Here is a 17,091-nt window from a genome sequence, read left to right on the forward strand (position 1 = left end):
TGAGATAGTCTGGTTTTGTTTTGTTGTTGCCATTTTCACCATTTTCCCAAAATGAATCTTAATGAAAAAAGTCAGTTACATTTTGGAACTGATATCTATGAATGTGTGAAATTTGGTGAAGCTTGATTGAATTACTGTTGGACCTCGGTGGAGGTATGTTCTCTACTGAGTGCCATTCTAGTTCAGCAATTCTTTCCCCTGTATTTTTCCATTCTTCAAATCATTTAATATATCTTTGGAAATACCTGGAATAGGGTGAAGCAATCCTGCTGGGAAGAAGATGCTCAGACACACAGACACACACACACACACACACACACACACACACACACACACACACATTCTAATGTTGTGATAGGCTGCATTCCAGTCACCAACAACAACACCAACAGGCAAACCCCTGAAATTCTTGTCAACACGGGGCCGTGATGTTGTCCAGAATTTTTCATCCCGCAGCTCCAAAGGAAGAAAAAAAGAGAAGCTGAGCGGCGCTGGCTGTGTTTGTTTGTGTTTCTTCTCCAGCTCTGCTTCCTGTAGCTCTGTGGTGTCAACCCGCCCACCGTCAGACCCAGGGAACGCCAGCCCTGCTGCCACAGCGCGCAGGCACCCCAGCGACTGAGGTTTCGTCTTGGACTGACTGAAGTGTTTGCTGTTTCCCACATTGTTGGAATTCAACACCAGCCTGTTTACTGGTCCCCATGTGGCTTTAGTCTCTCTCTCTCTCTCTCTCTCTCCCTCTCGTTCTTTCTTTCTCTTTTTTCTCTTTCCACAACACACCCTCTTTACATCACACACATAGAATATAGATACTAGGTAATGAGACTGAACACTGCCAAAGTGTGAAGAGATGTGTGTTCTGTAGTTTGCATATAACCATCTCCAACCATTTCACTACATGTCAGATTTGACTTCAATAACAAAGATAAACTGTTGTTTTTATTGCCAAAAACCTTTGTGTGAAAATGTGAGTTTAAATTAGAATTTAAATTTTTTGTTTTGTAAAATAATTTGTGAAAATGGCTGCATGTTGTAGGATCTATATATAGGAGCAGCAGAGGCCAAGTGCTCAGCAGTGTTGTGACATGCTCCAAATATATTTTGCTTTCGCGCATCTGCAAAAAAAAAATGAGGAAAAAAGCCAATAATGTTTTACGCTCCACGTTGAGCTGAATGTCAAGAACAAATAAGCCTGAAGCAGCATGTCCATGTCCTTTACATTTGTTTAGTTTTCCACTGTGAGGTGCTGTATGGGCATCAGGGACGTCATTCTTATCATTATCGTGCTTTATTTTTGCAGCTGACAATGACTCATACAGTGAATCAAAGGAAATAATATACATCTCAAGGAAAATGTTAACAAGATGATGAGCGCATGCAAAATGAGAATCTCTTCTTTATCTGCTTTGTGTTTTTTTCTTCTTCTTCACTTCCTTCCCTCGGTACAGCCAGATGGCAAAGCTCCAGCTCTGCAGTCCCCCTTCATACACTCATCAGATTTGATGGGCATCCTGCTGCCGAGTTTCAAGGAGGCCATGTGTTTATGAAATGACACTCGTGACAAAAGAAAACTTCTATTTAGCAAGCTGATTCTTGGGTGGGGGTGCATGGGGGCAGCAATGTGTGTGTGTGTGTGTGTGTGTGTATAGAATAAGTATAGTGGGGATGTATATATTAGGCTTACATAGGAGCAAGGAAGTGTATGTGTGTGTGTGTGTGTGTGTGTGTGTGTGTGTGTATTTCAGTAACATCCATTCCGTCTCCGTTTCACACTGTTGTCATGTCGGATGCCATGTTTTTTTTTTTTTAAATCACATCCTGTTTCTTTCTGATGTCTTTTCTTTTTTTTAAACTATGTTACAATACATTTTATTATAATTTTGTGCATTTACCATTCCAATACAGAAAGATTGTTTTCTTTTTTTATCACACTGATTTTATACATTGTTGGTTCTCCTCCGTTGATGGACTCAAACATTCAGGACAAACCTTTGTACTTTTTCTTTTTAAAAAATCATCTGTTGTACATTTGTAACTAACACAGGTTTTTATGGTGGTTGTTTATTTGTTCTCAATTTGCTATCATCTTATCCTAATATTGTCTTTGTCTTCAATGGTGATGAATTCCCATCAAAGTTTTCCCCTTCTCTTAATACTTTAGGGAATTTTCAAACGTCGGGATGTATGGCTGTAATGCCCCAAGATTTGTTCTCCCTGAAAGAAATGATAGAGTAAGAATATATTAACTACAGAGCAACCTGGCTTTACTGGGTCTGCATTTACTCTTACTTCATTTTAGGTTTACCAATATGTAATGCATAAATATATATATATATATATATCAATATATGCTTTGCAGCATTCCTTGGATTTAAATTTTAAAGCCATGTTCATGCATTAAAAAGCAATTTCATATTTTTGACTGCAGGGTTTAGATGCAAATCCATGGGGCATTACGTTAAAAAACCATAAACATCATAAAATAGGAAATAGAAATTAAAAATGAAGGCAAAAATGAGGACGTTTAACTGGTCATCAATAACTGAATGCGGTCTCATTTGTTGATGTGAAACAAAAGGAATCGTATTCAAGAAGGAACACAAAAAATGGCAAGTGTAATGAAAAATAAAACCCATTTAAAGCAAAGTAGTTTTATTCACACAAATTTAATAAGATATATAACAACCGTTTGGTCCATAAATATTTAAGGGGAAATAGTTTCTATACACCATCTTTATCAAGAAACAGGGAAACATGGACAATCTTGATAGAACACTTACTGTACTCAACTATTAACACGAAGATCAATATATAAGGTTCTTGGATTACCCAACTATATCTGAAAGAGTGCACAAATGCTTTCTATGACATCGCTGCCCCCTTTTTTTAAAACAGGATACACCAAAAAAAGATCTTCGGAAATAAGATGCAAAACAGTACAAAACTAGTGAGGCGTCAAAAGGATGTGAATCAGTTAACAAAGAACACATATATCCTGAATTTCACAAACTTTCTCCCAAGTTATAGCATAAGGCACATAGTAGAACTGAGTTAGGCGTCTACCTCATTGAGTAGATCTAGAGTTACCACTTTGTTCTACAATAGAACAAACTGTGACACGCTCACAATGAAATGCATCAACTCCATTGAAGATTTGCTCTTTCCCTCTTTCTCTCTTTTCGTTTCCCTCCTCCCTCTTTCAGCCAGAAGAAACATGTTTTTGGTTTCTGTTCAGTGGCAAGTGTCGTTAAAGAAAGTATAAATATGGCCAAAAAAGAGAACACATGGACGATGATTTCCCACTGGCTGCCTCTCACGACTCCACCTTTCTGAGGTCATTTGAATGTTTGTGTCAGCTCGACAAATCTAGTCTGCAACGTCGCAACCGCTCACCCCCCCTACTCCTTTTCCCTTTTTAAAAAAATCACATTGTTACCCTGAGCAACATGATAAAAACAATAATGCACTTTTCACTGGGCAGTATATTGTCACTGTGCAATTGAGTTTAGCTGTGGATCTGTGGATATGTTTGCTAGGATTCATCCATTTGACTGCGGTTAATCGATGAGGACAACGAATCTGAAAAAGTGCTCTGTCATGAAAACAGTCGATTACAACGGTGCCCATTAACTGCTCTCCAATCTGAATTCCTCCTGCTCGTTTCTAATCACCAAGCGTTACATGTTGAACAGTTACCACTGTACAGATTGTGGGATTAGCTTTTCTAATTTCTCTTGTGAATCAAGACATAAAAATGTGTGTGTGTGGTTTTTGGGCATCTACCTGCCGTATAGGCCGCGATGGTTGGCTGCTTGTAATGTAATTTAGATGTTCTACATGTAGCTCTGTGAAATATCCCAATGTCTGATTCCGTCCAACTCAGTCTCACAGACTGAAACATTCGGAAATAATTAAAGCCTGTTTTCTGGAGTTACCCATATACAGAACATTCTACAAGTTTATTTCCAAAATTATTCCAAACAGAAAAAACTCTTTAAATTGAATAGTGCGAACACAGTGCATACAAATACAGGGTTCTGAGGGCAAAATATTCATATTCTTTTCCAATTAACCATAAATTAGAGAGGGCTCATTAGATCATAATTCAATACAAATGTACAAATCAAGTCAAATCAAGTAAAACTAGTTTTTTTCCAGACAAGATTCAAGTTTAGTTATTTTTTTCCAATAAGCTGTGAAACACACAACAATTTTCCAATGCCTTCAACTTCAAAATGTCCTGTCCAAGATCGAGATCTGCACACTGTGAGTCAACTACAGACATGGCTGCCATGCGGTTTCAAATGCTACACATTAAAATGATTTCCTTGTGTTTTAATGTGGTCGCTGCTGTTCTTGTTCCTGTTGTTCTTGTTTGTGTACACAGTACAGCACTTTCTGTGCCAAGGAGCTGTCTCTGGTTCATTTAAAGGTGTCACTTAAAAAAATAAAATGTCAATTGAGGAAGATAAAATAAAATTAAAAAAACAAACCAACAAATAAAGATCAGATAAAATAAAAATAAAAAAAATCAATCTGCTAGAGATAGATTGTTAGAAAAGGTTTGTCAAGGTAGTTTGTGAAGGGCTCCCCGAATCATGGCTGTCCAAACTAGAGGTGACGGAGGTCACTACAGTGATAGAGGGGTTTGTCAGGTCTGTTAGTGTGGCCGCGCTGGAGGGGGGGGTCAGGGCCCCACTGTCGGATGAGGGTGGAGGGAGTGAGGTGCCATCAGCCTTATCAACACCTCCATTCTCCTGTCGCAAAACGTTCCTTCTGAATTTGGCTCTTGCGTTTTGGAACCAAACCTGCAAACCAATCCCAGTGTGGCTTTTACTTTTTGTGTTTAAGTAGAATTAATTTTTAAAAAAGAATCATGTGTACATCAAGTTATCACAGCTGTCACTCTATCAAGCTGCTCTTTCCTCACATAAATAAATCTTTATACGGCATTTTGAGCTGAAGGGGCAGAAAGCTATGAACCAGTTAGCTCCTGAACAAAGATATTTAATAGCAAATCAAAACAATAATCCTGATCCTTATAAAAACTTTTATCTATGATAGTTGAATAACACCTTTTTCTGTTCCTGAGATAAAAAGGACATGTGCACTCTCGTTATTATTAATATTAGCAACAGTCTTAACTAAAGTTTTTGCGCTTAAGAGCTACTTTTCTCCTTTCTTTCCCAAAGAAAACATTAAATAATTGACAAGATCTCAGATAAAAAACCCCTGGATATACATCTAATGACTAAATGGACCAACCAAACAAACAGAAACGAAAAAGATGACGTGGATGATAATTTGGGTGTGGAATGAGGGGGACGTGGAGGAGGGGTGGGGTGCAGACACACACATGGGCTGATCAGATCAATAAGAAGAACGGACTCGCTGCTTACCTGTAGAACTCTCTTAGTGAGGCCCGTTTTCTGGGCCAGCTGCTTTAAGTCCTTGGCATCTGGGTTGTGGTTGATGGCAAAGTAGGATTTCATTGTCCGCAGCTGATGGTGTTTGAAGGAGGTCCGCATGCGTTTGGTCTTCTGCGTCGGAGGGTAGGACTGCTGGTCCCTGTCCAGGTGATCGGTGTCATTCTCGTTGCAGCCTGAGAGGTCAGAGAGCAGAACACAGGGACGGCTCAGAGACGGATTCATTTTGATTCTATAAACTGTTTCCAAATTAGATTTAGTTGTCTGAGGAATTTTCTTGAGAAAATTGGTGATGATGAACTTCATGTGAAGCAAATCACTACAGTGAGAATAATGATTTTCTTTTTATTTCCAGTAGCGAGACTAATGAAATCACTCAGTATTATGATGAACATGTTTCATGGTCCAGGTTTGCAGAGAAAAAAGAGAAGAAGAAAAGGCTCCCACACACTATTTGAACTCAAGTAAATACATACATTTCCATTGACCTCAGCCAAATACAGAATATCATTATGTGCTGTCATAGGAAATAATTAAAGTTTTTATACCTAATTAGAAAATAGAAATCATTGAAAGTAAATAAACTGACCTGATGGAACTATAACGAATTGACGCTTTGGTTATTGTGTTTTTTTTGTGAGTGCCAGAGATTTAAGAAAAAAATGTAATAAAAATAAATTGATGTATTTGAACCGTACACTGAGATTGAGCTAAATTATTTCTGCTTGTGTTTGACTAATAAGACTATTACGCCTAATGGGCCTCATTTGTCAATAGCTTAGCGTGAAAATTACTTAAATACGGTGATATGCAAAAAACGTCTCCACTAAATTAAACGCATGCATGGTAACACTGAGGCTGCTGAAAATCACAGCATTAAAAAGTGTATTCTAACACTCAGTTATAAAAATGTTATTTAAAGGAGATCAGTGCAAACGTCTGTGCTGCTGCAACAAAGAAAATCCCTTTGTCTCATAAATTATTGCATGTGACTGTGGAACATTTATATGATTTCTGTGAAAACATCCAGTGATTCTGATTTATCCATAGGATTTAGGTCTCATGTTAAAACAGATCTCATCACTAATTTCACTGACGATGCAGAGGAACACGAACCAGCAAAGATTTTAATAGAAATCATAAAGTAAGCTGCTGTCATTTTCCTGTCTCTCTGCATGTGTCCAAAATGCTGAGCAGTTGTTTTTCTCTGTGGCTGATAAATGAACGAATGAACGATATCAACACAATTTCCTAATGTATGAATCATTAAGTTAAATCACAGATCAGTTTAAATGAGGCAGGTTTTAATGAACAGTGGGTTTTGTGTTCTTTGTTTTACTACACATGTGACATGTCCTGGACATCTCATGTTGTGCAGCTCCAGCCTTCACAGGGCCTGTGTTTGACTTGATGTTACCCACTAGGGGTCTCTATATCCAAACAAGACCCAACTATTGAGAGTGCTGCTGAATACTCAGTGGACCCACACCTTTCCCTGGTGAGAACAAACATGAATGTGCTCACTAAAGCAGAAACAAAACCTCGAACAAAACCTCGTCCCATTTGTCAAGAATGTGATTCTCCTGATCTGCAGAGCCAAACAAAAAAAACTTAACAGCACAACAAAGGGGAAAAAAGGAAATGTCAAGATAAAATTATTCTTATAGATTATTCTTATATTTAAATGTCCAATTAATTTTTTAGTTAATGGGATATTTTGACGGTTGCTAGGTGGACATAAATTCAGTATAAACATTTAAAAAATGCTACTTCAGCAAAAAAAAACAAGCATTTTTTTAAATAATACAAATATTATATTCTATTTTTAAAAATCCCAAATGAGTCATATAACATTCCCAGTGGGGCCTTCACCGTGTCTGATAATGAGTTCATCTCCCTGCATTTTGTCTTTCACTGCGGCTACATGCTTTTTCTTTTGTTTGACTTTTGTACCTGTTGTGGTTGTGTTACTTATTTTAAAGCTTTGTTTGAGGAATGCGTGTTGCCCCATTAAAAAACAACCCTGCAGACCCTCAGTGGTTATTCTCATCGCATGAGAACTTGAGGATTTGCATAATCTCCTAAGAATTGTGTTTATACGGAAAACAAATCACAGCCCCTCTCATGCAGCAGTGTGGTGTACAGTGCTGGGTCTGCAGCCCCCGGGCCTCTCTCCCCGCTGCAGGCCCCTCTGCGCGGCGCTGAGAACCGGCGCTGACCGCCGCACAGGAGGCCAGGGATTCCAACGTCACCTCCAATTAACGGAGAACAATTAACGCGCAGATTACCCTTATTCCTCCCTATTCACCGGGAACACAGGAAACTTGGCAGCACAATGACAAACTTTCTCAAGCGCGCACTAATGCGCAGAAAGCGACAGCAGAATGGGGACGCTGCAGGGGGGTCGGGGGGTCGGGATATAACATTCACCGATTCAATAGCAAGTTAGCAGAAGAAACCTACATTCAACAGTAGCTCAGTGTCCACCGCCCTGACTGTTTTTGTTCCGCCCGCAAAAAGGTCAAGCACGTGCAAAACGTGCGATGAATTTTCTTGACGTTTATTTGGCTGCGAGTTTTTTTTTCCTTTTTTACGCACGGACCCTGCGCCACATTTGAATCCCTCACACTCGCGCCATGCGTTTAATTTGACCCGAATTAACGTTAATTGAAGAAGTCGATGGACGAGGTCAGATTTCGATTATTCTCCCGCACAGTTAGAAGCAGAGAGACGGTGCGTTCAAGGACCACGTACAACTGAGAGCTGCAGATCAATTAGCCCTCGGCCGCGGGCGTTCACCTGTATTTGCATCTGCCTACAGGACACGTGGATCCATGTCATATAACATGGGAAGCAAACACAAGGTCGAGGAGACATACGTAAACCATGGGAACATTAAAAAATATTTTAAACGTTGTTTTTAACAATTAAAAAATATTTGCATTTATTTATGAGCAATGTTATTTTGTATTATTATGGGCTACAATTAAATGAATACAGGAAACAGGATGGTTTTAATTAAACGATGAACCATAATGAGAGAAAAGGTTCCCAACCTGGGTCCAAGGACAAGTGGGTCTTTGAGTGGATATTTAGCCTGAGCTACATAAAGAAAGGCTCCATGTTTAATCAACATTAGCAGAGTGTATTTCATAGGTTTCAGTCGCAGGTTAAAGCTCATTTTGCACCATAATAAACAAAGAGAAGGTGATTGGCCTATTGTGTATGAATGATATATTTATACATAGAAATGATATCCTCTCCCCTGTGTGTGAGGCCCAGCCTGGAGCATCCCTCACCTGTGTTGTAGCTGGGTATATCTATCCCCATGGCCGGGCTCTTCCTCTTGCGCGGCCTCCCCTTCTGCGCGCTGCCGGTGCCGTTGAAGTATGGCAGCGTGAGGCCGCCGCCCTTGGCCGCCAGCTCGGCGAAGTTGAGCTGGGGGTGGTAGTCCGGCCCCTGCACCAGGGTCTCGAAGTGCAGGCGGCAGTACACCAGGCTGTCCTTCATGCCGAAGTGGTCGCCCGTGGTCAGCGTCTTGTTGCACGTGGTGCACGTGAAGCAGCTCAGGTGGTACACGGAGTCGCGCGCACGCATCACCATCTCCGAGGCCGAAATCCCGAGGTGGCAGCGCGCGCACCTCTGCACGGAGAACCTTCTGGAACAGACACATCGTCAACACACCTCATGGACACCAGGTTACACACACACACACACACACACACACACAAACCGGCGCAGGAGCGGGATTCACCAAGGTTAACACAACACACACACAGTCACTATGGCTCATATGTAAAAAAACAACAACATGTGATTTACACGCGTGTGTTTCTGCCCCAGCAGCCTCCCTGTGTGTGAGTCTGCTCAGCTGTAACGAGCCAACACACTGAGATCACACCCTGAGCTCCAGCAGCCACATCTGGCCTGCAACTGGCTGACGGCTGCATGGTGCACGAGCCACACTGGGTTTAAAAATATTATCTGTGTACAAATACTTTCCCTCCTTAATAAGAAGCTTCATAACACCAGTGTTAGTAAAAAATTAAATTGCTAACCCAGTGTATTTAACATTAAACCTATGAGGCTACAAGCAGGCTCACAACAACAATTCACATTTAACAAGTTCTCATGTACTTTACTGCTGCTGTGGATTATAATGCCACTCTGGACTATGCGTGGACATATATACATATATAGGCTATATTAAAATAAAGGTTAACGTGTGACCCAAAAATATTTAGTTTCACTAGTTATTTTCACTCATGCTGACAAAACCAACACAGGAGTGTGTAATAGTGTTTGTTCTTTGTTTATGAGAGTGACTCTCAACTTAATATAAAGTTTACATAAAACACAAAGAGCACAAACATTTAAAATTACAATTTAGGATTATTTCTATTCAACACAATACATGGTCAATGCAGACAGTTGTGGGTTTACTTATTAAATAATAAACCTGAGGCCTGATTGGACCAAAAGGCTGAAACATAAATCCAGATGAACAGTCTGAGCCTGTTGATTCACTGTGTCTGAACTACAGTTTGGCCAAATGTTCAGTGTCTTTAATTTAGTTGAATCTTTACATGAGACCAGGAACAGAAATGAAACCATGCATTGGGTGGGTGATTGTACGCGCGTGCGTGTGTGTGCGTGACAGGGACTCAAATGTAAAAGAATCGATGAACCTGGATTTTTCTTACCTGTAGTAATCCTCTTTGCAGTAGATACTTCCATCCTTTGCAAAACACGTAAGCTCCGACTCCAGCGCCAGTTTACATTCACAGCATTTGAGGCACCGCAGGTGCCACTGTTTGTCCACGGCCAGGAGGTAATATCTGTCCGAGATCTTCCCTCCACAGCCGGCACACAGAGCAGGCTTCTCCGGGCTCATGGAGGGCATGGTCTGCGTTCAGAGGGACATGGACATGGTGACTACACTTTACTCCACTGACGGAGACATACACGATGTGATCACACATAATACACAACTATAGCTGGACATTAAATTCAACTTTATTCTTGACCTCGATGAGGCCATTAGAGCTTTTTAAACACGATGTTAAACAATTACAAGCTTCTGGCCCAAGTAAAGGAATAATACTGAACAACTGTTTCTAAAATCATTAAATGTCGGGCAGAATTAAAAACATTTGATTTATGATCACGAGTTCAATCTGCTTTTATAGACGTGAACAACACATTTATTTTATATATAATATTTATATATAAAATATATTGAAAACTTAATTAATTTTTCTGTCAATAGCGAAAAGCACCAATTTAACTACAACAATTACATGAACAATAATTATTATTATTACTTTAGTTCAGAGTGTTTTTCTCAAGTTATTTTTATAAAACCAACAGCAACTGAAATTATTTAATTAGCCCACAGACTGTTACTGTTAATTATAATAATGTACAATCTTTAATTAGATTTGAGAAATTCAATGTTTCAACTATTTAAACAACTGCATGTTAAGTTGCAGCCAGTTTGCTTTTGGTAATTGATTTTGTGCAGCTATTAAAGTTCTCAACAATTTCAACAATCGTGAAGTGAAAAGTAGTTTTAACACATTTATTTGGACTAAAATATATCTTTAATTTAATTTGTCCATAAAGAAGTGACTGAGACCCTCCTCTCCAGTCTCCTACTTCAACCCCAAAACAACTACAACACGATTTCTCGCGCGTTATCGGTGCCACAGTCGCCGTTTACGCAGCAGCGAAGGTAGAAAAATGAGTTTTAACACGGGTCGACCCCCGGCTCTTACCGACTCTCTCCCGTTGAGCTGCATGCCCTTCGCCAGGCGCGACTCCGTTTTCGACCTCCTCTCCATCTCCTCCATGATCCCTTGGATGTGATCCCCGGAGATCCCGTGGAAAAGCATGGCTCCCGGTCCTGGACGCAACGTGCAACTGCCTGCCTCTGTCTTGCAGCCCACAACTTCCATATACTGTACCGCAGCGCTGCGCCCCGCGCCCTCAGCGCATCCAACGTGGGCTCTGGGGCTCAGAGAGAAGCGCAGGGAACCGGAGCAGCAGCCACACAGCCCCAGAGACTCAGACTCAGATCACCTCCTCCCCACAGTGCAAAGGCAACTGGAAGAAAAGGAGGAAGAAAAAAACTACAACATGGGTGGGACAGGAGGAGGAGTGGTGTGTGTGTGGTGCACCAGCTTTTTCTCCTTCTTCCCCTCAAATGTCTCTCTCCTCCAGAAAGAAAGACAGGAACCACAACAAAAAAATTAAAAAAAAAAGATTGTATAGTCCAACTGATGCGACAGACCGGTGTGGAAGTGGTGTTGGTGGTGGGGAGGGAGGAGGGGAGGGGAGGGGGTGCAGTATGAACACTCTCCAAAAATAATGACACACAGTTATTGTTGTTTCTCTCTCTCTCTCTCTCTCTCTCTCTCTCTTTCTCCCGGTTCTCCCAGTCAGGGGCTCCTCGGTGTTTGGAGGTCAGGTTGGGACTGCCTGGATTTCAGCACCGTGTCCTATTTGTGAAGGGAGCAGAGCCTGCCCAGTCTGAATAATTTGGTAGGAGGAGTTCCCCTCTCTCTCTCTCTCTCGCTCTCTCTCTCGCTCTCTCTCTCTCTCCCTCACACACACACACTCTCTCACCCTCTCTCTCTCTCTCACACACTCTCTCCCTCTCTCCTTCGCCACTGATTTTCTATTCACCAACAAAGAGCTGTCACTCTCTCCCTCAAAAATCTCCCGATGCTGGCTGCACGCTGCTGCGAAGGACCACCACTTTATGGTACTGACATTTTCATTTACTCTTATTCCCACATTTAGAGGCGAAGACGCTGAGCCGTGGACTCCAGATGCAAAAATAAATAAAATAAATACTAATAATGATAAATATCAATTTAGAATAATTAAAATGCAAATATTTCATCCAATTTACACATCTCAAATAAATATATACATCTAATTTAAAAATTTAAAAAGGCTTTATTAATAATTATAGGACGTGTTATTTAAGGAGAGTGTATTAATTTTAAATATTTTTTTTTATTGTGGAATTACATTAATGCAGCTTCACTTTTAGGGATTTAATTTGTTTTGAGTTTGTTGTTAGCGTGTGTGTGTGTGTGTGTGTGTGTGTGTTACATTTAACACCGTCTAAATTTTTTATCAAAAATTATAAAAGAAAAAACCTGCTAAATGACAAACTCCTTCAAAATAAGATCAAGACATATTACATTTTTCCCCCTTATACCAAGGCTCTTATTTTGATGTATTGATAACAGATTGAATTTGATAAGGCGACAAACCACTCCCTCGTTAATAGTCTAAATTTACAGGCTGGTCTTTTCAGAGCAAAATCCATTTTTATCTCCATCAAACGAGCATCAGACATTTGAACCGAGCGTTCATTAACACGGTCCCTGCAGAGTCTCTTGAATTAGACCAAATCCTCGTTTACTTCTGATCATGAACAAAAACAGGACTATAGATTTTTTTTGTTTTCTAATGGACCCTGCAGCATGAACAAAAAACACCTCCATCATATTTCCACGTGTTTCTAAACATATTATAATATAATCTAAACACTGTGCATGCTACGCTAAAAGATCCGTGTCCGTTTTAAAAGGGTGTGAAAACTCTGCAACACAATCTATATCATATATATATATATATGTATATTTTTATATCTGCAGACCGGGTGGGTTTAAGGTCCGACTCACTGCAGGACGAGTAATGGTGACAACAAACCAAGAAAGAAAAAATTAAATCCAGCCTCGAGGTATTTTGACAAACACAACACAGGCCTTTACAGCTGAAATCCGAAAAACGACCTCTGCATGCTCCCTGGAATATTATATATATAGAAAATACAAATATATATATTTTGCATTAAAACAATAGACAAATACGTATATATATAATGTCTGAATCTGTGACTCTTTGGTCCCATTAATAGATTTACTGAGGGGAGGGAGGTGAGGGTGGTGGGAGGTGTTTGCAGGTGTGGATGCTTCATAACTTCATCTCGAGACGTGTTACATTATCTCGTGTGTCTCAGCCCCCTCCCCACCGCCACCGACATCACCCACCACCATGAAGTTGTGTTGGCTTTAATTGGAGGCCCCCTGATAACGCAGCCAGAGGACTTTAAGGCTCGGGGCCCCTCCTGGACGAGCTGGACCTGCAGCTGTTCATGTACGCTCTGTCAGTGTCTCTGCAGCACTGATGGTGGTAGTGGGTTTGAAAAGAGTGGGGGGGCACGAGGATCTGATTTCACCTGGACAAAGACACCCTGAGAGGAGGCATCAGCTCAGCCCTGCGTGATATTATAACCCACCGCAGGTTTCTACACCCTGGAAATTAAATAAAGGCGATTTATGATTAGAAAATAACTTATTCCCCATTTGTGCATGCTCCTGTTTTCTTATATTTTAAAGATGGAGACATGCAGAAGAGTGTTGTGACCCGTTGCCTGCAGCAGTGACATTTCATTTGACTGAAGTGGGTGTAACATTGTGTCAGTGAGGGGCTGAGGGAATCTTGTCTTTTGTGTTGTCGTTTTGTTGTGCTACGTCCCCCCCCCCCCCCTCCTTGTAATTGGGATATTACCTGCAAATAAATAAACACATACACACTAATGACGTGTTTTCTTTGGATTCTTTTAAAATATCACTTCAGACTGCAGAGGGTTCCAAACCAAAGCTCACGCAGGAATTTTCTATTAGAACTAAAGTGACAATATTTTGAATTGGATTTTGAATTGAATTAACTTGAATTGGAAATGAGTCCTGTCAATTAAATAATCTGGTTCTATGCTTCCCATCACGTTTCATTAGTGGCTTCAGATAAAGGGGAGGCAAATGAATCAGGGCGATTCTGTGTCATTTTTCGTTTCGCTCCAGAGAATGATTTGCCCTAATTTAAGGTGCATGATCTTGTTAAAGCAAATTAAATCTTTAAAAACACAAAATAATCCGAATTAATCACTATTTTTTTTTTCATGGCTTTTATATATTTAAACCTCACTTACAAAAAAGTGAAAAAAAAGACAATCGTGGTTTAAAAAAAAGATGTCTCAGGGCCAGAGTTTTGTCATATAAATAAAAATAATAAATATCTCAGTTATTAATACAAATAAAATGAGAAGTGTGTATTTGTAGAAAAGCGTCTTTTTGGCAGCATTTGGATTTGATACCAAACTCCAGAATAACAAATGAAATAATTTAAGATTACATTCATTCATTGCTGGAAATATTTATCTACAATATTCGTTGTATAAATAAATAGTTGAAATGAATGAGGGGTGGGTTTTACCTTCCACCACATCCATGCATATCCCGGAGACGAGCCTGTATCGCCCATGTCACTGAATATATCAGGCATCAGATCAGTCACACATTACTTCACACGCTCTCCTCCGTCGTTTCTTTTTTTTTATTCTGTATTTTTAATTTCCCAGTCAGACACGTGCATATAGAAGAGGTCTTACCTGAGGCTTTGCGGAGTGAGATCCAGATCCCTGTGCAGCGCGCAGGCGGAGGCGCTCCGGACTGTGCGCGCAGTGCGCAGAGCTGGAGACGGAGGAGACGCTGCCGGTAGATGGGGGCTGTTCCTCGTTTGTGAGCCTACACTTCCAGCTCATGCGTCAATTAAAACACAAGACATTAAAATATTCCTCTCCCATATGCAGGCGGCCCTCAGCGCACCAAAAAACACACGCACACACTCACATGGAAAATGGGGAGATCCATGATCCACTGGCCTACTCAGCATTATAACGTGTGATGTATACTCGTGAATTAAAGAGGGTTAATCAGTCTGTGGAGTCGCCAAACGGTGAACAAACATCAATACAGAGATTTAAAACAAGTTTCAAGGATTTTCTTTCCCACTTTCCACTTGTGCTATTACAACTAATGTATGAATTCAGCTCCCAAAGTTTTATTTTGGCCCTGAAGCACGAATAAAACTTCAATTTGCGATTCAAATAACTAGCAGATTAGCTCTTAAAATGATAATCACATAATGTGTGGGTCGAAACTGAATGAGACTCACGTCAAATGGTCACAAGTCTGATTCCGCTGCAGAGCAGAGGTCTGTGGGAGGAAGTGATTGGAAAGGTCTGTACAGTCAAACTAGATCGATCAATCTGACGAAGACGTGGAGCACAATGACACGTGCCTGTGGAAATGAAAGATTATTGATAATTACATCAAATCGAAATCAGATGAGAAATAAATCTTGATTTAAATTTCTCAGTTTTACGCATGGATCCATATGTGGGAGAAAACCTAGATATTTACTTAAGATCATACAAGTTTTTTTTAATGGCAAACAAATGATTTATTGAAGTAATCAAAACAGTACAAATGTAAACCAATGAATTCACAGGTCATGATTTATAACGTGTGTTTTTTCCACTGGGTGTGAACTGAATACAGAATATTTAAATAATTTCATTACTGGGTTCACGTTTCGTTTCCCCTGAACTGTGACGTATGTTTCTCCATTTATCTCACCTGGAACAGCGGTGACAAGCCTCATCAACACAGCCAGGAAGCATTTTACACACATTTGGCCTCATGTTGCAAAAAATAAAGAGTAAATAAATTATAATAATGATGTTAATATTTTAGCAAATATAGTTCATGTTTTGAAGATGGTTTGGTTGTGTCTGACTTTTGCTGTTATAAAATGACCAATATCAATCTTTCACTGTGATGTTGCTCTAATTTCCTTGTGCATGGCTGAATCACCGCTCACCCGAGAGGCTGAGCATAATAACACACCATTAAATAATAATAGAATTAATAACCCAATGTAAAACAGTTTAAAGGGCATGTTCTGGATTGTATACTTACTGTGAACATGACAAAGGGAGGTCATCCACAAGGCAGGATGTCCCAAACCATATTCACACTGGCCACACGGAGGACAACACACTGACGTATGGACTGGTTTCAATTGACAAGTGAATACTGAGTGAGTGAGCGCTGGGACTGGGAGCAAAGGGTGGCAATTAATTACACCTCTGTACTGCTTGCATAAATGATCATGTGCCATACTGCCAACAGTCATTTTGCTTCGCTCCTTCCGCCTGGGTTGACATCACAATGTATCTCATCAATAATGCAGCGGCACTGAGATCCATTTCACTGTGTACTATGACGCGTACTGTGCACACAGCGTTCTCCAAGCATGATACCCAGCTCTGTAGCATGCTTGGTTCAACAGTGGAGCCGCGGATGCAGCACCAACCGGGGTGCCTCCCTCCCTGCCTCCCTCCCTGCCTCCCTCCCTGCCTGCCTCCCTGGCTGCATGGCTCCTCTCTGCTGTAGGGCACGGCGGTTAGATTACCACACATCCAGGGTTCATCTGGAGTTATCATTTCTGGGTCACCTCAAGTGACACTCGAGTCTCACAGAGGGAAATCTCAGTCGCTCCCGAAGCAGGGCCAGAGAGAGGAGGAGAGGTGGAGGCGATGAGGCAAGGAGTGGAAGAGAGGTGAAGGAGGAGGAGAGGAAGGAGGAGGAGGTGGGAAGGCGCTCCCAGGATCCAGTGTGGCTCAGGGAACCACAGGCTAAACCCTGACAGAATGAAGGAGAGGAGTGGAAATGGAGAGGGGGTTTGAGGAAGAGGAGGAACAGAGGGAGGAGTGGAGCACTGTAAAGCTGTATCCCAGTCACAT

The 17,091-nt window shown here is 40.8% G+C and overlaps 1 protein-coding gene across 5 annotated transcripts; it reads right to left on the bottom strand.

Annotated features, from left to right (window-relative positions):
• Window positions 1-2,003: 2,003 nt before the first annotated feature.
• Window positions 2,004-15,457, bottom strand: lhx9 (LIM homeobox 9). Of its 5 annotated transcripts, none has more exons than XM_069521743.1 (6): window positions 14,893-15,457; window positions 11,201-11,528; window positions 10,127-10,329; window positions 8,723-9,081; window positions 5,397-5,599; window positions 2,633-4,805 (listed from the first exon to the last, which is right to left on the bottom strand). In XM_069521743.1, the coding sequence occupies exons 2-6, from the start codon at window positions 11,378-11,380 to the stop codon at window positions 4,551-4,553; spliced, it is 1,200 nt and encodes a 399-aa protein (XP_069377844.1). In that variant the 5' UTR covers window positions 11,381-11,528; window positions 14,893-15,457; the 3' UTR covers window positions 2,633-4,550. The 5 variants fall into 5 exon arrangements, with proteins under 5 accessions (XP_069377847.1, XP_069377844.1, XP_069377846.1 ...); XM_069521745.1 differs by having other exon boundaries at window positions 8,723-9,078; window positions 14,893-15,083; XM_069521746.1 differs by lacking the exons at window positions 2,633-4,805; window positions 14,893-15,457 and adding an exon at window positions 2,004-2,211 and having other exon boundaries at window positions 11,201-13,171.
• Between the last annotated feature and the right edge of the window lie 1,634 nt (window positions 15,458-17,091).

Source organism: Paralichthys olivaceus, chromosome 3, assembly GCF_024713975.1.
Source record: "Paralichthys olivaceus isolate ysfri-2021 chromosome 3, ASM2471397v2, whole genome shotgun sequence".
Classification (NCBI taxonomy): domain Eukaryota; kingdom Metazoa; phylum Chordata; class Actinopteri; order Pleuronectiformes; family Paralichthyidae; genus Paralichthys; species Paralichthys olivaceus.